This window comes from Oncorhynchus mykiss, chromosome 7 (assembly GCF_013265735.2).
Source record: "Oncorhynchus mykiss isolate Arlee chromosome 7, USDA_OmykA_1.1, whole genome shotgun sequence".
In the NCBI taxonomy this organism is placed as follows: Eukaryota; Metazoa; Chordata; class Actinopteri; order Salmoniformes; family Salmonidae; genus Oncorhynchus; species Oncorhynchus mykiss.
In genome coordinates, this window is record NC_048571.1 from 38,229,039 (window position 1) to 38,250,714 (window position 21,676).

Genomic DNA, 21,676 nt, shown 5'->3' on the forward strand with positions numbered 1-21,676 from the left:
GCTGTAAATGACTGAGCTTTACTGTATGTTTCATGAAAATACTCTATAAAATCAAATCTCTTACTAGCTGGAGAGGAGAAGCAGTTCAGGGTAGTTGAACTATCCCTTTTAGTTAGGCAGACTGGTTTAATAAATCGAAAAACTTTCTCACCTTGAGCTCACAGTCCTCATTCACTGCCAAGTTACTGGGCTTCAGATCCTGCAGAGGGGAAGGAGAGAAGGGAGAATAAGGCAGGTATTGAGTATACACTAACACTGTCAGGTATTCCAATTTCTGCCCTCCACCAAATGCAAGCATCTTGACGTAAAGAATGATGTAAAGTACCAGTCAAAAGTTTGGACACACCTACTCATTCAAGGGTTTAAAAAATATATATATTTTTTAATATATATATTTTCTACAATGTAGAATAATAGTGAAAGACATCAAAACTATGACATAACACAGATGGAATCATGTAGTAACCAACAAAGTGTTAAACAAATCAAAATATTTTTGAGATTTGAGATTCTTCAAAGTAGCCACCCTTTGCCTTGATGACATCTTTGCACACTATTGGCATTATTATTCTACAATGTAGAAAATAGTAAATAAATAATATATATATAATAATAAATAAAACTTGAATGAGTAGGTGTGTCCAAACTTTTGACTGGTACTGTAAGTTTGATGTAACTTACTCTGTGGATGATGTCTGCTGAATGGATATACTGCAAAACAAAAACAGACAACTATTTACAACTGCATAGTTATGAAAACCTATAGCTGCACCTATAGCTGCACCTATGAAAACACACACACCTACCTTGAGACCCCGGAGGATCTGGTATATGAGGAACTGAACGTGGTCGTCCGTCAGTTTCTGACACTTGACAATATTGTTGAGGTCCGCCCCCATCAGGTGGGTCACCAGGTACCTGCCAATCACAACCCAAAAAAGGTAATGGGAAAATGTGTATAATTGCAGGAAATGTGCTTTAAAAAACAGTTGGCCACCCACAACCCCACACCACTGCTGAAAAAAATCCTACAGGGAACACAATAGGTTTAGAGAGAGAGGTCTCAAATTAAACTACAAATTACAAGCAGTAAACACCGCTAAGTGCTTTACAGCTCATTTAGGGTGAACCAGGGATAGAGAAGGCAAGTCTAAAGAAGGTTGGTTCTTTAAATCAGAATAACAGTTTTCAGCTGCCTTTTAAAATGATAAACTTGGAATAGCTAACATGGCATTGGAACACAATAGTGATGGTTGCTGATAATGGGCCTCTGTAGATATTCCATTAAAAATCTGACGTTTCCAGCTACAATAGTCATTTACAACATTAACAATGTCTACACTGTATTTTTTATCAATGATGTTATTTTAATGGAAAAATAGCTTTCTTTTATAAACAAGGGCATTTTTTTAAGTGACCCCAAACTTTTCGATGGTAGGTAGTGAGTGAGTGAGTGAGTGAGTGAGTGAGATCATATCCTAGCCCAATGAGAAATGAAGGTTAGTACTTCAGTATTCTACACACATTTATACTGGAAGCCACAGAGACAGTGGAATGCTTGTTACCATGGAAATAAGGAATAATGTGCAGCATGTGTGCAGTGGTAAACCTGCATGTGTCTCAGTGAGATAAATCACACGACCAAATACATTAAATAGAGACCTGCAGAAACAGGTTTGTTTAAATATAATACGGCTGGGATTTGCCAGGGACCTCACAATATGATATTATCACGATACTTATGCATAGATATAATATTGCAATTCTATATTATCACGATTCTATATGTATTGCGAGTCAATAGTGCATTTGATTGTGATTTGATGTTCCAAACATATTGGAACATCCTATAGAACAAGCTATAGGATGAAAAATACCAGAGTGTTGGAGCAGGTACAGCAGACTCGCGCTAGCTAACAAAAAAAAAGTAGAAAATAACAATGTTTTACAAATCGACACTTAGAGTCACAGGGCTCTATAAATAGGTGCAAGTGTTGAATGCACATTAGTTTGCAATTTTGCGATGTAAAAACTGGCGCACTGGCATTTTCACCCCTTACACTAGGTTCTGCAATTTACCTGTCCAATATCAGCTCACTTGCACAGAGGTGGGAGGGGTGGCAAGATTTGATGTGTGTCCTTTAAAAAAAAAGCGCAAAAGTGGCAATTTCCTACAGCGCTAAATGAAAGTTAAGACCCATCAAAAGCAGGTAACGTATTTGGTAATGGCATGGATTTTAAGAGCGGAAGTGCAACCTATCCAGCCAGTGCCCATGGAATCTCATATTTAAAAAATGATTGATCCCCCCCCCCCCTCCGTTTTGTTTAATTTGATTAAAACCAAGCATATCCTACCCCCCTTAATCAAGGCAGGTTTAGCAACTTTGCATGGGTGCGTCATTTTGTCCTGGCCATGCATTAGCCAAGTAGCCTATGAGTTAACAGGGTTTTCAAAAATGGCTTAGTGAGAGTGCCCTGAAATATTTGAGGTTTCATGATTCACAATTCACATACCTGCATACTTTATTTCGCTTGTTCAAGTAGGCAATCCCATCCCCATTTTCAAAGAGCGCCCCTCGTCCGATTACCAAAGATGCGCTCCTCCAAACTACTCAGTCTCCCTATAATGCCATATCAATAGCCAATTTTTTTTGAGAATGTGCCTCGGAATGACACAAATTACAACTCTCCTGTCAATTGTATAGACGTGCAAATGTTGTACGTAAAGACATTTAGGACTGTGTGCACACAGTGCCATGGAACAAGAGAGGTTATTTAAGATATCATGCTTCTGACTCCATCCGATTTTGAAATATTGTCATTTTATCAAATGAAACAAAAAACAAGAAATCATAGCCTCCCCTCAATGAAGGCTGTTTTTTTTTTGTCATGCTCAATAAAGGGTTTGGCTCGTGAGAGTGCTTTGAAATAACTATCAATCACCAAAGCTTTAGTGAAAGATCAAGTTTGGGAGCAGCAAAACAGTGAGTGGACCTCCCCTTTTTATCATTAGTTTAGTCAGCTCCCATTATTTTTTATTTTTGATGTGTGTAAAAGCCTCAATAGTTTTAATTTTATACGCCCACGGGGAGCAATTATTGTGCCTGTAACTGCATTTAAACATAGACCATTTAAAAAAGGTTGTTTTATTTTGATTAGAATTTCAATTATTAACTCTCATTTTAAGCCTCATCAATAGTGCATTTAATCTTGCTTATTCACAATGTTTGGCATATCCATGGCTCAGACATTAAAGACATAATGCAATTTCAAGTGAATTCGGAAAGTATTCAGACCCTTTAACTTATTCCACATTTTGTTACGTTACAGCCTTATTCTAAAATGGATTACATAAATATTTTTCCTCCTCAATCTACACACAACAACCCATAATGACAAAGCGAAAAGAGGTTGAGACTTTCTCGCAAATGTATTAAAAATAAAAAAACATACCTTATTTACATTAGTATTCAGACCTTTTGCTATGAAACTTGAGCTCAGGTAGATCCTGTTCCAGTTGATCATCCTTGAGATGTTTCTACAACTTGATTGGAGTCCAAAAAACAAGCCATGAGGTGGAAGGAATTTTTCCGGAGCTCTTCGGACATGATTGTGTCGAGGCATAGATCTGGGGAAGGACATTAAAACAGCATCGAAGGTTCCCAAGAAACTCCATCATTCTTAAACAGAAGACGTTTGGAACCACAATGACTCTTCCTGTAGCTAGCCGCCCGGCCAAAACTGAGCAATCGGGGGAGAAGGGCCTTGGTGTCAGGGAGCTGACCAAGATCCCAATGGTCTCTCTCAAAGAGCTACCGTGTTCTTCCGTGGAGATGGGAGAACATTCCAGAAGGACAACCATCTCTGCAGAACTCCACAAATCAGGCCTTTATGGTAGAGTGGCCAGACGGAAGCAAAAAAGGTAAAAGGCACATGACAGCCAGCTTGGACTTTGCCAAAAGGCCCCTAAAGACTCCCAGACCACGAGAAACAAGATTGTCTGGTCTGATGAAACAAAGATTGAACTCTCTGGCCTGAATGCCAATCGTCACACCTGGAGGAAACCTGGCACCATCCCTACGGTGCTGTGGGGATTTTTTTCAGCGGCAGGGATTGGGAGACTAGTCAGGATTGAGGGAAATGGATGGAGCAAAGATCCTTGATGAAAACCTGCTCCATAGTGCTCAGACTGGGGAAGGTTTACCTTCCAACAGGACAAGGACCCTAAGCACACAGCCAAGACCACACAGGAATGGCTTTGGGACAAGTCTCTGAATGTCCTTGAGTGGCCCAGCCAGAGCCTGGAATTGAATCCAATCAAACATCTCTGGAGTGACCTGAAAATAGCTGTACAGTGACGCGTCACATCCAACCTGACAGAGATTGAGAGAATCTGCGGAGAAGAATGGGAGAAACTCCCCAAATACAGGTGTGCCAAGCTTGTAGAGTCATAACCAAGAAGACTAAGCTGTATTTGCTGCCAAAGGTGCTCCAACAAAAGTACTGAGTAAAGGGTCTAAATACTTATGTAAATGTGCTATTTCAGCTTTATATTTTAAATAACTTGCAAAATTTCAAAAAAACTGTTTTTGCTTTGTCATTATGGGGTATTGTGTGTAGATTGCTGAGGATTGTTTATTTAATCAATTTTAGAATAAGGCTGTAACAAAATGTGGAAAAAGTCAAGGGGTCTGAATACTTTCCGAATGCACTGTACAGTAGGCCTAGCCTCTAGATCACAGCGAATGCTATGTTTAACAATATATTTCCATACTTCTGTAGGTTATTTAACAAATTAGGCTACAATGGACTAACATTCGAATTGGAGTTGACAATGCAATTCATAAAATACTGTAAATACACAACTTGAAGCAACCACATATTTAGCCACAGATCACGTTCTGATTGGGGGGGGGGGGGGGGTGTCAAGCCTCGACACATCTACAACTTTATATTCATCAAAACCCAGCACTTGCACACCGCCAGCATCTGTGCCCATAATTCCGGTTGTGAAAATAGCAAAAATATTTGACACACCCCCGAACCTATGGCACTACCACCCGCGCTTACATGTACCATTGCGTTAAGTTTGTTAAAATGGAGCCCACAGTATCGACATAAAATCGTCAAAAATAATATCGCAATACTCTACTGTTAGCTTGGGTGGTATACTGTATAAACCGTATACCGGGGTATGTGGGAAAAGCCACGGAATGGTTTTTCAATACAGTCCAAAGTTTTCCAATATATTTGAATATTTGTAGCTACTTAAGTTATTACCTTGCAGTCAACTTGTGCAATACCTTAAGGGAGATAAAAACAGATTGCGTTCTTCATTTCACCAGTCACATTATTTTATTAAATGATTAAGCTTACTGTAGATCCCCAAAACAGTTGTGCCAGTCACTGTGTTTGTTTGTAAATAGCACAACGGGAGAAAGCGAGCTTCTTCCATAGCGTTCTATATATATTGAAAAGTCTCTCTGTGTGGCGCACACGAGGTGATAAAGTTACACTTGTACTGAATTCACAACTAAATGTTTGCCATTAGATATCTTATAACGGCTTCCTACCAGAAGACAAAGAGTTCTGGATGAGTTATTTTCCCCCTGTGTGTTTCCTACTAGCGTTTGCCCGTCTTTGCAATTTGTTTGTTAGTTTTCGCTCGTTAGCATTTAGCTAACAGCGTCTATGTGATTTCGTTATTAATTTGTGCCAAGTTTGTTAGCAATCTGGTAACGGAGGCCCAATGGGCTTTTACTGTGTTTTTAGTACCCACTTGTGTGCTATGCTGGTAATACCACAAATTCCGGTATGAGAGAAGGACAGTACAACAATATTAAAATCTGGAACCGCCCAAGCCTGCTGTATCGATCCCCCCCCATCCCTATAACATATACATTTGCATGTGTTCTGCTAAGCAACTTAAACTCCTATACAACAGCTATTTTAAATGCCAGAGCGAGGGGTTTAGAAATGGCGAGCAAGAGAGAGAACAAGAAAGATGTTACTCACACATCGTTGAACTCCTCTAGGCTGGTAGCGGGCGTAAACACATCCAACAGGCCGATCACCTGACAGAAAGAGGAGGTCAAAGGTTAGACAACATTCTAAATACAACAGACACAACTCACATTGCAAACATAACTCATACTACAGAAAAAGCTCACACTACAGTCAAAACAATAACAAACACCACAACATGTGGTCTTCTTCCAACTGCTAAAATCCCTCAGGGGGATTGAGGCAATGTGCAGAGTGCACAAACAGAGGAGAATGGTTTATGCATTCGTCTTTGTGCAAAGAAAAGTAGAGCCTTCTTAGTGTGAGACTGTGCTTACTGCCCGTCGTCCTTGACATGGTCTTTCACTGTTTTAATAACCATCAGATAAAGGTCGCTTTGACAACAAACATCACGTTTCTTCAAACAAAGTTTAGGGAGTTTTGGATGCAGTCATGGCAGGTCGTTCTAAAGCTTTGGAACAGAGCCCAAACCACTGTTCTGCTCTCAACACAGGACAGACAGTACACAGTGACAGTCGGTGCTCTGTGACACAGGCTAATGCACTCATAGTGTGTGTGTGTGTGTGTGTTGCTGTTAACACAGGAGAAAGTGATGACTGAACTCCTTACAGGAAATCATGCAGAATACAATAAACAGAAAGAGAGAGCCAAAGGGAGAGAGAACAAGGGAATGAGAGGGAAAAGGAGAGAGAAAGAAGAGCTAGCATGCAGGCACTGTGTGGGTGGCTAGAGAGGAGTTGAGGAGAGCGGACAGAGGGAGGAAGCGGACATCGGTGCCAGACCCAGTGTGCCCCCCTCTAGAGAAACTGACTGATGTGGGTGGGTGTCATAACAACACGACTCGACACCATCCACGCAGGGCAGAGCCCTCTGCGATTGGTGGACTCGAGCCAAAACAAAAAGTGATTGGCTGACTCAGGCTTTCCAAAAAAACATAGCCTACAGTGTAACCAGGCAACAGCGGGGAAATTCACTCAGAGAATAAGTGGGTCAAGACTCAAGAGCTGTGATCAAACTGACACATATATCTACTCTACTGTTCCCTTACCTGCTGCTAAGCGCTAATTGTTACCTGAACTCAAAAGAGAAGTTTAAACAACTCAAACCCACACACTCCCTGTGGCAGGTAGATCCTGCTGTTGCCTGAGCGTTACCTAAAGTCACAGAGGGATAACATTTAGTTTTCGAAAAAAGACCTTGTGCACAATCACCACAGTCAGCCTTGTCCGATAAATATGAATTTATTGCCATTTGCCACACACAACCACAGTTTGGTGGTATTTGCTTACGGTGCAGCAGCATGGTGACTCTTAAGTTGGACTCTGGGTCAAACCCCCTATCATCTTCAACTTGACCATGAAACACAGCAGTTGACCTAGTGTGTTCAGCTTCACAACCACTGAATCATTCAGTGAAACCCCACACCCCTGACAGAAGAAATTTGCTCCAGTGTTGTTAACACCACTGGTTTATGCAGAGTTAACCTCCCTTCACACCACAAGCATAACAGGCATAATATTGGATGCAACCAGGGGTTGTAAAGGTGAAGTGTTGGGGTTTGCAGCATCATACCACCGTGAGAGTGAAATCAGTGAGCAGGACTGATGTTTGAATAAGCACTGAGGGGCCTCTTCAGATCCTACAACTTAGCTCTCCTATGGTGACTCAATTTTAGAGAGGGGATGTGACCATAGAATTAGAACGACTAGAATATTCTAACATTTCCACTTAAGTCAAGGTACTCTGGTGCGTGGCCAACCGAACTAAATGACAATCGCCCCGTAGCACTCACTGCTGTCATCATGAAGTGCTTTGAGAGGCTAGTTAAAGATCATATCACCTCTACCTTACCCGACACCCACTTCAATTTGCTTTCCGCCCCAATAGATCCACAGACGATACAATAGCTATCGCACTGCACATTGCCCTATACCATCTGGACAAGAGGAATACCTACGTCAGAATGCTGGTCATTGACTAAAGCTCAGCATTCAACACCATAGTACCCTACAAGCTCATCATTAAGCTCAGGGCCCTGGGTCTGAACCTCGCCCTGTGCAACTGGGTCCTGGACTTCTTGACGGGCCTCCCCCAGGTGGTGAAGGTAGGAAACAACCCCTCCACTTCGCTGATCCTTAACACAGGGGCCCCACAAGGGTGCGTGCTCAGCCCCCTCCTGTTCTCCCTGTTCATCCATGACTGCGTGGCCACACACGCCTCCAACTCAATCATCAAGTTTGCAGACGACACAACAGTAGTAGGCCCGATTACCAATAATGACGAGACAGCCTACAGGGAGGAAGTGAGGTTCCTGGCAGAGTGGGGCCAGGAAAATAAACTCTCGCTCAACGTCAACAAAACTAAGGAGCTGATCATGGACTTCAGGAAACAGCAGAGGGAGACCGCTCCTGTCCACATTGACGGGTCCGCAGTAGAGAAGGTGGAAAGCTTCAAGTTCCTCGGCGTACACATCACTGACAATCTGAAATGGTGCACCCACACAGAAAATGTGGCGAAGGTGGCGCAAAAGTACCTCTTCAACCTCAGAAGGCTGCAGAAATTCAGCTTGGCCCCTATGACCCTCAGAAACTTACACCAATGCACAGTTGAGAGCATCCTGTCGGGCAATATCACCGCCTGTACGGCAACTGCACCGGGCCGCAACCGCAGGGCTCTCCAGAGGGTGGTACGGTCTGCCCAACGCATCACCGTGGACACACTGCCTGCCTGCCCTTCAGGTCATCCAGCACCCGATGTCACAGGAAGGCCGATCATCAAGGTCCTCAACCACCCGAGCCACCGCCTGTTCACCCCGCTATCATCCAGAAGGCAAGGTCAGTAAAGGTGCATCAAAGCAGGGACCGAGAGACTAAAAAACAGCTTCTATCTCAGGGCCATAATGTTAAATAGCCATACTAGCCGGCTACCACCTGGCTACACAACCCTGCACCTTAGAGGCTGTTGCACTATATACATAAACATGGAATCACTGGCCATTTTAAATAATGGAACACTAGGCACTTTAATACTTTTTACATACATATGAGATGAGTAAAGTAGTATCTACTGTAATCTATTCTACTGTATTTAGTCAATGCCACGCTGACATTGCTCGTCCTAATATTTATACATTTCTTAATTCCATTCTTTTACTTTTAGATTTATGTGTATTGTTGTGACTTGTTAGATACTACTGCACTGTTGGAGCTAGGAACACAAGCATTTTGCTACACCCGCAATAACATCTGATAAATACGTGTATGTGACCAATACAATTTGACTTGACATTGAATGTCATGGTCCAAAGGGCCAGGGGCCTTTTGTTGGTTCAAGTGAATATCATTCTATGGATGTGACACTGACCTGTTGATCCCTTCAGACAGAAGCTCCAGTACACTGTTACCACAGGAGCCGGAGGATCATATAAAAACACATACTTCGTCCACTCGACTCCCTTCACACGTACTCGTGCGCACACACAAAAACAGACACGTCTACTCCATCTGCTCTTTAGATTAAGAGATGGCAACCAATAGCCTTTCATAGCACACAGATACAGTACCACAGTCAGTAACTCTCACTCTTGAGGTCAGGTCAGCTTTCCCCAGAGTGGATGCAGATGGCGGCAACACACACATGCATGGGCGCGTGCACACACACACACACACACACACACACACAAGATTTTTCAGAAATCTGAGTTGGAGGATTATTGGAACTTGAATAAGCAGCAAGGAAATCCTCTAGGCTCAAACTGGGACACGTGAAAAATCCGGTAACTTCTGCAAAGTTGGACTGATCGATCAGTAAAAAGGTCAAGGAAAGGTTAACTCACATGCTCCGGGAGGTGTGTGTGGGGACGGGGTTAACTTACGTTCTCGTGTTTCATGTGTTTGAGGAGTCGTAGTTCTCTGTAGGTCCTCTTAGCGTGGATGACGGACTGGAACGGCCTCGACAGCTTCTTCACCGCTATCTTCAGCCCCGACTTCACGTCATACGACGAGCTGCGCAGTGTCAAAGAGCACACACACACACACCTTGGTAATTATAACATTCATATCACATGTATAATATTACTGATATAACATAACATTCCTGTTATCACAGTAATGACGTTACATCAATAATTCAACGCTACATTCCTCTTATTTCAATTGCAAGCTACTTTCAACCAGACATTTAAATAAACCATTATTAAATGTAATATTGTGTGAAGTGGTCCTTGGGACCTGGAGAGGCACTGTACACAAAGGTGTTTTATTAAACATCATGATTGTTGTAGCCTCGGTAATTTTGCAGTACTTCGTATCAATGCAGTAGCCCTCCCTTCCTGCCGCATGTAACACAGCACAGTTAGAGCAAATCTACAGCAAGGCAACAGTACACGTCGTCCCCCACAAATGATGCAGCGCATCATTTGACTTCGATACCGATACCAGTCTTAGTATCACGATACTCGGTTACCACAGCAAAAAAAAGGCGTATTAGCCAAAGTCACAGTCAAAATGGCACTTGATCCAGACAGATCCTTTGAGATCAATATATCATTATGTTTGATGTGAATTTTTCTGAGACACCCTTGTGTGCATTAATGAATCAATGATACAACCAATCTGTCTTTGTTCTAACCAATCTACATAAAAACATAACATTTAAAGTAAATTATAACCGTTAAGTCTCTATTGATAAACTGGGTAAATCAAGATGTAGCCTAGGCCAATTCACAATAGAGGTGAATGCGTATTCAATAGGAATGTGTGCATGCATTGAGGTATATGGAGCTTGTTTTGGCTGATTTCATGGTGCTACAGATGAAAAACAAATCTGTTTCCCTTCCATTTGAGACTTATTTTATTGTACTGATCAACAACATTTGAATAGAAGAAGCAATCTCTTTTAGAAAAGTGCACGCTGTCTCAGCCCTAATGATGTCATTCACACACACGGACAGAGAGATGTGACTGATGCGAGGGAGACAAAGTGAATTAATCAAGTTTTGGCAATGACTATGGTTTTTGGTGACACTCAGCTTTGAAATAAGGATATTTTGCATTATTGTTTGCATTTTATGACAAAGTACTAGGGTAGTGAATTGATGTTAGCTTCAGCTGTGAGCTAGCCAGGAAAGCTATCCTACAAAGCTGGAAGCTACCTGTATTTTCTAGCATTGTAAAGTGTTCTAGCCTGTAATGGACATTGTTTTGAGAACAGTAATTAACAGTTGCAACATTTCTACATGATGTGTCGCATGTGTCGAAGTGTGTTAACTTCTGTGCAGCATGAGGGGGGAGCTAACATGTTGCAGCACACACACCCCAGTGAGTGCAGCGGTTCCTCAGGACAGGCTAGAGCTAGCATTGAGTAAGTGTAGCAGGCACGGTGCGCTCGCTCTATAAAGGGGACATCCGCTGCGCTGATAGACAGACTGGATCCTCTCAAATCAGTAGAAGACGTCAGACACATTTGATAGAATTACTGAAAGTAACAAATTCTGTTACCGAACAGTTTCAAGTTCTGGTATTGAAAGAGTACAAAGGTTTCAGTATACCGTGCAACACTATTCATTTGGTTTTCTTATGGGAAATGTTTTACTCATGAGGGGCTGTATTTATAGTGTTTTCAAAGTATTCACACCCCTTTACTTTTCACATTTTCTTGTGTTACAAAGTCATTTTTTTGTCAACGATCTACACAAAATACTTGAACGTTAAAGTGGAAGAACATTTTTCTATATTTTTTTTATGAATTGGAACAAAAACACTAAAATATCTCATTCACATAAGTATGCACACCACTGAGTCAATACATGCCAGAATCACCTTTGGCAGTGATTAGAGCTGGCTTCTTTCTGGGTAAGGGTAAGAACTTTGCACACCTGTCTGGTTAGACTGTAAACTCTCCTTCCAGACTTACATTAAGCATCTCCAATCCAAAATTAAATCTAGAATCAGCTTCCTATTTCGCAACAAAGCCTCCTTCACTCATGCTGCAGAACATACCCTCGTAAAACAGACTATCTTACCAATCCTTGACATCAGCGATGTCATTTACAAAATAGCCTCCAACACTCAGCAAATTGGATGTAGTCCATCACAGTGCCATCGGTTTTGTCACCCACCACTGCGACCTGTATGCTCTCGTTGGCTGGCCCTCGCTACATATTTGTCGCCAAACCCACTGGCTCCAGGTCATCTGCAAGTCTTTGCTAGGTAAAGCCCCGCCTCATCTCAGCTCACAGGTCACCACAGCAACACCCACCTGCAGCATGCGCTCCAGCAGGTATATTTCACTGGTCATCCATGAAAGCAAACACCCCGTTTGGCTGCCTTTCCTTCCAGTTCTCTGCTGCCAATGACAAGAACGAATTGCAAATATCACTGAAGCCTTAAACAGTGGGACAAAAAAGTATTTAGTCAGCCACCAATTGTGCAAGTTCTCCCACTTAAAAAGATGAGAGAGGGATGTAATTTTCATCATAGGTACACTTCAACTATGACAGACAAAATGAGATTTTTTTAATCACATTGTAGGATTTTTAATGAATTTATTTGCAAATTATGGTGGAAAATAAGTATTATAAAAACTTATTTGCTTGCCATAACAAACGGGTTGAATACTTATTGACTCTTGACATTTCAGTTTTATAATGTTTTATTCATTTGCAAACATTTCTAAAAACAGATTTCCCCTTTGACATTACAGGGTATTGTGTGTAGATCAGTGAGACAAAATCTCAATTGAATCCATTTAAAATTCAGACTTTAACACAACAAAATACGGAAAAGTCAAGTGGTCTGAAAGCACTGTGAGTACAAAATGTAATGACTGTAGGGACAGGAGATATGCATGTTCAAAGTTTTGGAATTTCAGTTGATTACTACAGCGCCCCCTTGGGACAACCAGTCATTTTGTAAATGTCGGATTTCCATGGCAAGACGCATTTTCAAACCCAAGTTTCATTGTACATACGGAGACAGATCCGCAGTCCCACGGGGACAATAAAAGTGATTATGAAAAACAAAAAAAACAAAAAATGAAAACCAACATTTTTGTCAACTGTATCTGTATGGAATTACACTGCTTATAGGTAGTCACCCTTTCAAAATGTTCACCTTTTGTGAATGAACGGAGCTTATAGATCCTTATGGGAAACTTGTAAAAATATTGAAAAACATAAATTTCACTCTGACATTATGTAGGCCAATGACAAAAAAATATTTAATCAATTTTAAATTCAAGCTGTAACAACAAAATGTGGAAAAGGTTGAGGGGTGTGAATACTTTCTGAAGGCACTGTGTGTGTACTTTTTCCCTTTGCTACGTTACAGCCTTATTCTAAAATGGATTACATAAAAATTCCCGGAAATCTACACACAATACCCCATAATGACAAAGCAAAAACAGGTTTAGATATTTTTGGAAGCAGAAACAATGGAAACAGAAATACATACATAAGTATTCAGACTAGAGGTCGACCAAATAATCAGAATGACGATTAATTAGGGCCGATTTCAAGTTTTCATAACAAATCGGAAATTGTTTTTTTTTTACACTTTTATTTAACTAGGTAAGTCAGTTAAGAACACATTCTTATTTTCAATGACGGCCTAGGAACGAGGCAGAATGACAGATTTTTAGCTTGTCAGCTCAGGGGATCCAATCTTGCAACCTTACAGTTAACTAGTCCGACGCTCTAACCACCTGCCTCACGAGGAGCCTGCCTGTTACGCGAATGCAGTAAGCCAAGGTAAGTTGCTAGCTAGCATTAATCTTATGAAAAACAATCAACGACTGTTGTTGCTCCAATGTGTACTTAACCATAAACATCAATGCCTTTCTTAAAATCAATACACAAGTATATATTTTTAAACCTGTATATTTAGCTAAAAGAAATCCAGGTTAGCAGGCAATATTAACCAGGTGAAATTGTGTAATTTCTCGTGTTCATTGCACGCAGAGTCAGGGTATATGCAACAGTTTGGGCTGCCTGGCTCATTGCGAACTAATTTGCCAGAATTTTACGTAATTATGACATAACATTGAAGGTTGTGCAATGTAACAGGAATATTTAGACTCATGGATGCCACCCGTTAGATGAAATACGGAACGGAATAAACGTTTTGTTTGAGGTGATAGTTTCTGGATTTGACCTAAGGCTCGTATTTCTGTGTGTTTATTATAGTTAAGTCTATGATTTGATAGAGCAGTCTGACTGAGGGGTGGTAGGCAGCAGCAGGCTCGTAATAGTCAAAGGTATATGGTTTAGAGAGAAATAGTAGACGCGTTATAATTCCTGTAATAACTTGCGGCTGAACTTGAAAGGGGTTCCTTCGTTATTTTACCGTTTATGGAGAATGTCTTGATCTACTTCAAATAAGGTCTGTGTTTCGTTCAGGCTTAAACCTTCTCGGCGTTTTGATACCCATGTAAATCTCACTAGGATAAGGTAACATTTGTCAAAATATTTTCATAAATCCACTCTACAAAATAAATGATATTCGCTTATATTTAGCAAATATTGATCAGAGTTACCTTGTCCTATGGATATCTACACAGTTATAAAATTGCCAAGGTGGTGTAAGCCTACACGAAACACAGACCTTATTTTAAGTGAATCTAAAAACATCCTATGGAATAAATGAATGAAGAAACCGCTTTTTAGATTTTGCTAGAAGGTGTCATGGGAATTATGACTCGCACTTTGGTAGTCAATTCTTACCATGTCCATTATTAAAATAGGATTTCCAGCATATAGAAAGTACAGTTTTTGTTTTCAACATTCATCACATGGAACTTAAACACAGGTAACTTGAGAGTATTTGTCTCCAGAGCAGACTCTTCAGTATCATTGTCACTTCAGAGCTGTGTGTGTGTGTTTTACAGATGCCAGAGAAAAGCAGAGCACCAGTGTGGGACTGTTACATGGAATTGGCACCAGGGAAAGCAAGGTATCTTATTTGTGATAAAGATGTAAGCATGGGGTCAGCAATGGCTAAATCAAAAAATACCACCAACCTGTGGACACATCCAAAAGCCCATAATGTATTATATTAAGTTAAAATAAGTGTTAATTCAGTATTGTTGCAATTGTCATTATTACAAAAGTGTATATATAAAAAATTTAAATAAAAAAAATTGTCAGATTAAATCGGTATCTGCCTTTTTTGTCCTCCAATAATCGGTATCGGTGTTGAAAAATCATAATCGGTCGTCCTCTAATTCAGACCCTTTGCTTTGAGACTCTGTTTCCATTGATCATCCTTGAGATGTTTCTACAACTTGATTGGAGTCCACCTGTGGTAAATTCTATTGATTGGACATGATTTGGAAAGGCACACGCCGGTCTATATAAGGTCCCACAGTTGACAGGTCATGTCAGAGCAAAAAACAAGCTATGAGGGCAAATGAATTGTCTGTAGAGCTCCGAGACAGGATTGTGTTAAGGCAAAGATCTGGGGAAGGGTAACAAAATATTTCTGCAGCATTGAAGGTCCCTAAGACCACAGTGGCCTTGATCATTCTTAAATGGAAGAAGTTTGGAACCACCTAGACTCTTCCTCAAGCTGGCTGCCCGGCCAAAATTGAGCAATCGGGGGAGAAGGGCCTTGGGAGCTGACCAATAACCTGATGGTCTCTCTGATAAAGCTCCAGTGTTCCTCTGTGGAGATGGGAGATCATTCCAGAAGGACAACCATCTCTGCAGCACTCCACCAATCAGGCCTTTATTGTAGAGTGGCCAGACGGAAGCCGCTCATCAGTAAAAGACTGCTTGGAGTTTGCCAAAAGGCACCTGAAGACTCTCAGACCAAGATTCTCTGGTCTGATGAAACCAAGATTGAACTCTTTGGCCTGAATGTGAAGCGTCACATCTGGAAGAAACCTGGCACCATCCCTACGGTGAAGCACGATGGTGGCAGCATCACGCTGTGGGGATGTTTTTCAGCAGCATGGACTGGGAGACTAGTCAGGATTGAGGGAAAGATGAACAGAGCAAAGTACAGGGAGATCCTTGATGAAAACCTGCTCCAGAGCGCTCAGAACCTCAGACTGGGGCGAAGGTTCACCTTCCAACAGGACAACAACCCATAGCACACAGCCAAGACAATGCAAGAGTGGCTTCGGGACAAGTCTCTGAATGTCCTTGAGTGGCCCAACCCAACTTGAACCCAATCAAACATTTCTGGAGAGACCTGAAAATAGCTGTGCAGCGATTCTCCCCATCCAACCTGACAGAGCTTGAGAGGATCTGCAGAGAAGAATGTGAGAAACTCCCCAAATACAGGTGTGCCAAGCTTTTAGTGTCATAACTCTTTTTGGGTGAGGCAGTAATCGCTGCCAAATGTGCTTCAACAAAGTACTGAGTAAAGGGTCTGAATACTTATGCAAATGTGAAATCCGTTTAAAAAAAAAAAAAAATTATACATTTGCACACATTTCTAAAACCTGGTTTTGCTTTGGCATTATGGGGAATTGTGTGTAGATTGATGAGGGAAAAAAAGTATGGAATCCATTTGAGAATAATGTGGTAACGTAACACAATAAGGAAAAAGTCAAGGGGACTGAATACTTAACAAATGCTATGTATGTAGCACGGAGTTCCAATATGATAAAAAAAATCTACAGGCAGGTTATATAGACCGCTGATTTTTTTTGTATTAGTCATCCCAGGGATCCTACTTGAAAACGCAACAGAGAAGCAATTTGCAGTTTCGCAAATCACTAAACAGTCAATAGACATGAAATCATAAAATTACACAAACTGTGTAGGACACTAAATACTTCATAATAACAACCCAAATGTTATAAGTGGTGGAGTTGTCCTTCAAGTCATATAATTAGTCTCCCATTGACAGCAATGCATGACTTAGGACTCACCTCGTGTTACTGTCTGTCTGTATGGAGCTAAGGGGATTGTGTATGATAGTGAGTCAGCTGCATCAAGTGGTAGTCCTTGAGCTGCTGTGTCCACATGTATAACAGTAAAATGGCTTGGCTGTGACACATCCACATGCACGCAGTGACACATCCATGCTACAGTGATTCCTCAGCAGCACATGCCATGTCCACACCCTGATACAGAACAAAGAACATGGAGAGCAGTGGGTGTTGAACATTCCCTGCCCTTCTCTGCCTAGCCCCATCTGAGTCACACACACACACACACACACACACCTGATGTTTATCAGTGATATAGCCTATTGCTGCAGTGACTGCTATGGCATTTCCCAACAAACATTTTCCTATACATTACATAGCTTAAAGTAGGACTGAGCAATGTGACCAAAATATCATATCACAATATTTCTCTAATTTTTTATCCTCTCATTTAGCTAGCTTTGATGTAGCTAAAATATTAATGCTCACCTATTGTTCTCCGATTTAGAATATACCATTGCACAAACATGCTGATCTAGGCCTAGACCAGAACTGGTGTCAGGCTGTATTAGCTAGCTAAACTCAGCAAAAAAAGAAATGTCCTCTCACTGTCAGTTGCGTTTATCTTCAGCAAACTTAACATGTGTAAATATTGTATGAACATAAGATTCAACAACTGAGAAATAAACTGAACAAGTTCCACAGACATGTGACTAACAGAAATGGAATAATGTGTCCCTGAACAAAAGGGGGGATCAAAATCAAAAGTAACAGTCAGTATCTGGTGTTGTCACCAGCTGCATTAAGTACTGCAGTGCGTCTCATCCTCATGGACTGCACCAGATTTGCCAGTTCTTGCTGTGAGATGTTACCCCACTCTTCCACCAAGGCACCTGCAGGTTTCCGGACATTTCTGGGGGGAATGGCCCTAGCCCTCACCCCCCCCGATTCAACAGGTCCCAGACGTGCTCAATGGGATTGAGATCCGGGCTCTTCACTGGCCATGGCAGAACACTGACATCCCTGTCTTGCAGGAAATCACGTACAGAACGAGCAGTATGGCTGGTGGCATTGTCATGCTGGAGGGTCATGTCAGGATGAGCCTGCAGGAAGGGTACCACATGGAGGAGGATGTCTTCCTTGTAATGCACAGCGTTGAGATTGCCTGCACTGACAGCAAGCTCAGTCTGATGATGCTGTGACACACCGCCCCAGACAATGACGGACCCTCCACCTCCAAATCGATCCCGCTCCAGAGTACAGGCCTCGGTGTAACGCTAATTTCTTCTACGATAAACGCAAAGCTGACGATCACCCCTGGTGAGACAAAACCGTGACTCGTCAGTAAAGAGCACTTTTTGCCAGTCCTGTCTGGTCCAGCGACGGTGGGTTTGTGCCCATAGGCGACATTGTTGCCGGTGATGTCTGGTGAGGACCTGCCTTACAACAGGCCTACAAATCCTCAGTCCAGCCTCTCTTAGCCTAGTGCGGACAGTCTGAGCACTGATGGAGGGCTTGTTCGTTCCTGGTGTAACTCGGGCAGTTATTGTTGTTGCCATCCTGTACCTGTCCCGCAGGTGTGCTGTTCGGATGTACCGATCCTGTGCAGGTGTTGTTACACATGGCCTGCCACTGCGAGGGCGATCAGCTGTCCATCCTGTCTCCCTGTAGCGCTGTCTTAGGCGTCTCAGTACAGACATTGCAATTTATTGCCCTGGCCACATCTGCAGTCCTCATGCCTACTTGCAGCAAGCCTAAGGCACGTTCACGCAGATGCGCAGTGACCCTGGGCATCTTTCTTTTGGTGTTTTTCAGAGTCAGTAGAAAGGCCTCTTTAGTGTCCTTAGTTTTCATAACTGTGACCTTAATTGCTTACCGTCTGTAAGCTGTTAGTGTCTTAACGACCGTTCCACAGGTGCATGTTCATTAATTGTTTATGGCTCATTGAACAAGCATGGGAAACAGTGTTTAAACCCTTTACAATGAGGATCTGTGAAGTTATTTGGATTTTTACAAATTATCTTTGAAAGACAGGGTCCTGAAAAAGGGATGTTGCTTTTTTTTGCTGAGTATGTTTGCTCTGACTAAGTACATTTAGCTAGCAGTTAGCATTAATTTATTTTAGCCACAACTTACTGAGAAAAGACAAACTAGCTGTTTGCAGACAGTAAGATACAAAAACTAATAGTGTAATTATAGACCTCTTGTGGATTTATATTAAGAAGCAAAATGGAAAGCAGCATCCGTGTTACCAACACCTTGTTGCATCTTCAGAATTGACCATGCAGATTGCAAGTGGTTGTGACTCCTGGTCGAGCAGAAAAACTGCTCTCCTTGTGTGTGGAAGAAGAGAGACGAGTCAAGTAGCATAAAAACTGACATTTACATGCGGCGGAGTGGTTTAACATATTTAACAAATCAAACATTGAAATACTGTTATACAAGGTCAAGTAAAAACCCAAACCGGTCTGTGCATAAATACAGGTATTTAGTACAATACGGTACTAAAATACCAGTATTAATAAACAGCACTAGCCTAAAACAGACCTACTAAACATATTATAATCCACACAGGTACTACTGATTTGATGGCAATGAGAGGGTGTGTAGCTCCTGCAATGCAGCAAGTGGCAGCCAGAGAGCAGCACGGAGATTCCCTAACACCAAAATCACTATGTCCACCCTGTTGCCATGTGGAGATGTGCCCCTCCCACATTATTCAGACCAACAATGCAGCACTTTAAGTATTTGTAAAATGATTCTTGACAAAATGTTGACAAACATGCAGCTGCTAAAAAAAAAACTCACTGAGAACTGTTAGAGCCCCCTGGATCGATGATGATTTTAAAAATTGCATGGTTCAAAGGATGAAGAAAAAAAAGTGCAGTGGCAAAACAAAAAAATCAGGCTGCTCAGCTGATTGGTTGACATAGTCAATTGAAAAATTGTGACAAAAAAAAAAAAATCTATAATAATAATAACCAAAACAATATAAAATGGGAAAAACTTGAGCACCTTGTACTATGGGCAGAAAATAATTTAATCTCCATCGTTCATTGAAGTTGATGCGTCTTTTATAACAAAACCTATTGATAGAGCCAATCATTTAAATTAATATTTCACTGGTTAAGTGGACAAACAGAAGTGAAATGACAACATTGACCAATGAACCATTATATTTGATTATTTAAGATCTAATAATGAAAGAGAAGGATTGCCGTATTGAATTTGGGTGGAAAAACAGTTGTTATCCATCAATAATGATACCTGGTATAGACAACCTAGTTGGGAAGTTATTGAGAATGGTAGCGGACTGTATTGCCACCCCATTTGCCATATATTTAACCAAAGCCTAAAGGATTGTGTGTGTCCACAGGAGCGGAAGGAAGCGAAAGTAATTCCACTACCTAAAAATAGTAAAGCACCCTTTGCTGGCTCTAACAGCAGCTCAATCAGTAAAGCTGACTGTTCTTAGTAAACTGATGGAGAGAATTGTGTTTGAACAAATACAAGGGCATTTTTTAAAGAACAAGTTAGTTACTGACTTTCAGCATGCATATAGGGAAGGGCACTCAACTTGTACTGCACTGACTTAGATGACTGATGATTGGCTAAAATAAATGGATAATCAGATGATAGTTGGAGCTGTATTGTTAGATTTGGTGCAACTTTTGATACTATTGATCATCACTTATTATTGAAAAAAATACTTGTTATGGCTTTACGTCACCCGTCATCACATGGTTGGAGAGTTATTTATCCAATTGAACTCAGAGAGTATTCTTCAATGGAAGCTTCTCTAACATCAGAAATGTACAGTACGGTATTCCCCAGGGCAATTGCCTTGGGCCATTACTCTTCTTTACAAATTATTTGCCACTTGTCTTACAAGCTAAAATGACTATGTATGCTGATGATTGCACACTACACATCAGCACTTAGAGCCAGTGAGCTCACTGAAACTCTTAGCAAGGAGTTACAGTCAGTGTTAGAATGAGCAATGAACAATAAACTGGCCTTAAATACATCTAAAACTAAAAGCATTACATTTGGCTCAAAGCATAACTCTTAGACCTAAACCTCAACTGGAGTTGTGTATAAAAGGTGTGACCATGGAACAAGTTGAAGAATCTGAACACCTAGAAGTAACACTGGCTGTTCAGTTAATATGGTCAAGTCATATAAGTTGTTGTGAAGATGGGTAGAGGCATGCCTGTTATAAAATGATGTTATGCGTTGTTTTTTTTAACACACCTGTACTAGTTGTTCAGGCTTTGATCACAACTTGATTAATGTCCGGTAATATGATCAGGTGCAGCAAAGTAAGACCAAAGAAAGCCGCAGCGGGCTCAAAACAAAGCAACACGCCTTGCCCTTAACCGCACACACAGAACTAACATCAACAACATGCATGATAGTCTCATGGTCGAGGAGAAATTGACTGCTTCCCTTCTAGTCTTTTTAAGGAACATTTGTGTGTTGAAAATGCCTAACCAGTTGTATAGTCTATTTGCATACACTTTAGGCATACATACCCCACTAGACCCGCCACTATCGGTTTCTTCACAGTACCCAAACCAAAAACAGATTTAATGCGTCACATTATATATAGTCATGTCATCGTGGAATGCTCTGACACCAGCAAACAGCTAGTTTAGCTTAAAAAACAAAAATATATTGCATCACAGTGCCTCTCCTCTTTCTAAAGACCTAATTTAACTGTACTGTATATAAGAATATGTACAGTACCAGTCAAATGTTTAGACACACCTACTCA

General features: G+C 41.3%; 1 protein-coding gene across 3 annotated transcripts in view; it reads right to left on the minus strand.

The window, feature by feature from the left end:
* LOC110528948 (mitogen-activated protein kinase 14A) overlaps positions 1-21,676 on the minus strand; it is a 46,292-nt gene that overhangs the window by 15,008 nt on the left and 9,608 nt on the right. For all 3 annotated transcript variants that reach the window (XM_036983205.1, XM_036983203.1, XM_036983204.1), the window contains 5 exons: positions 9,899-10,028; positions 6,016-6,074; positions 807-918; positions 682-711; positions 152-199 (listed from right to left, as the gene is read on the minus strand). In XM_036983205.1, coding sequence (XP_036839100.1) covers positions 152-199; positions 682-711; positions 807-918; positions 6,016-6,074; positions 9,899-10,028 — 379 coding nt within the window. The remainder of the gene's footprint in view (positions 1-151; positions 200-681; positions 712-806; positions 919-6,015; positions 6,075-9,898; positions 10,029-21,676) is intronic.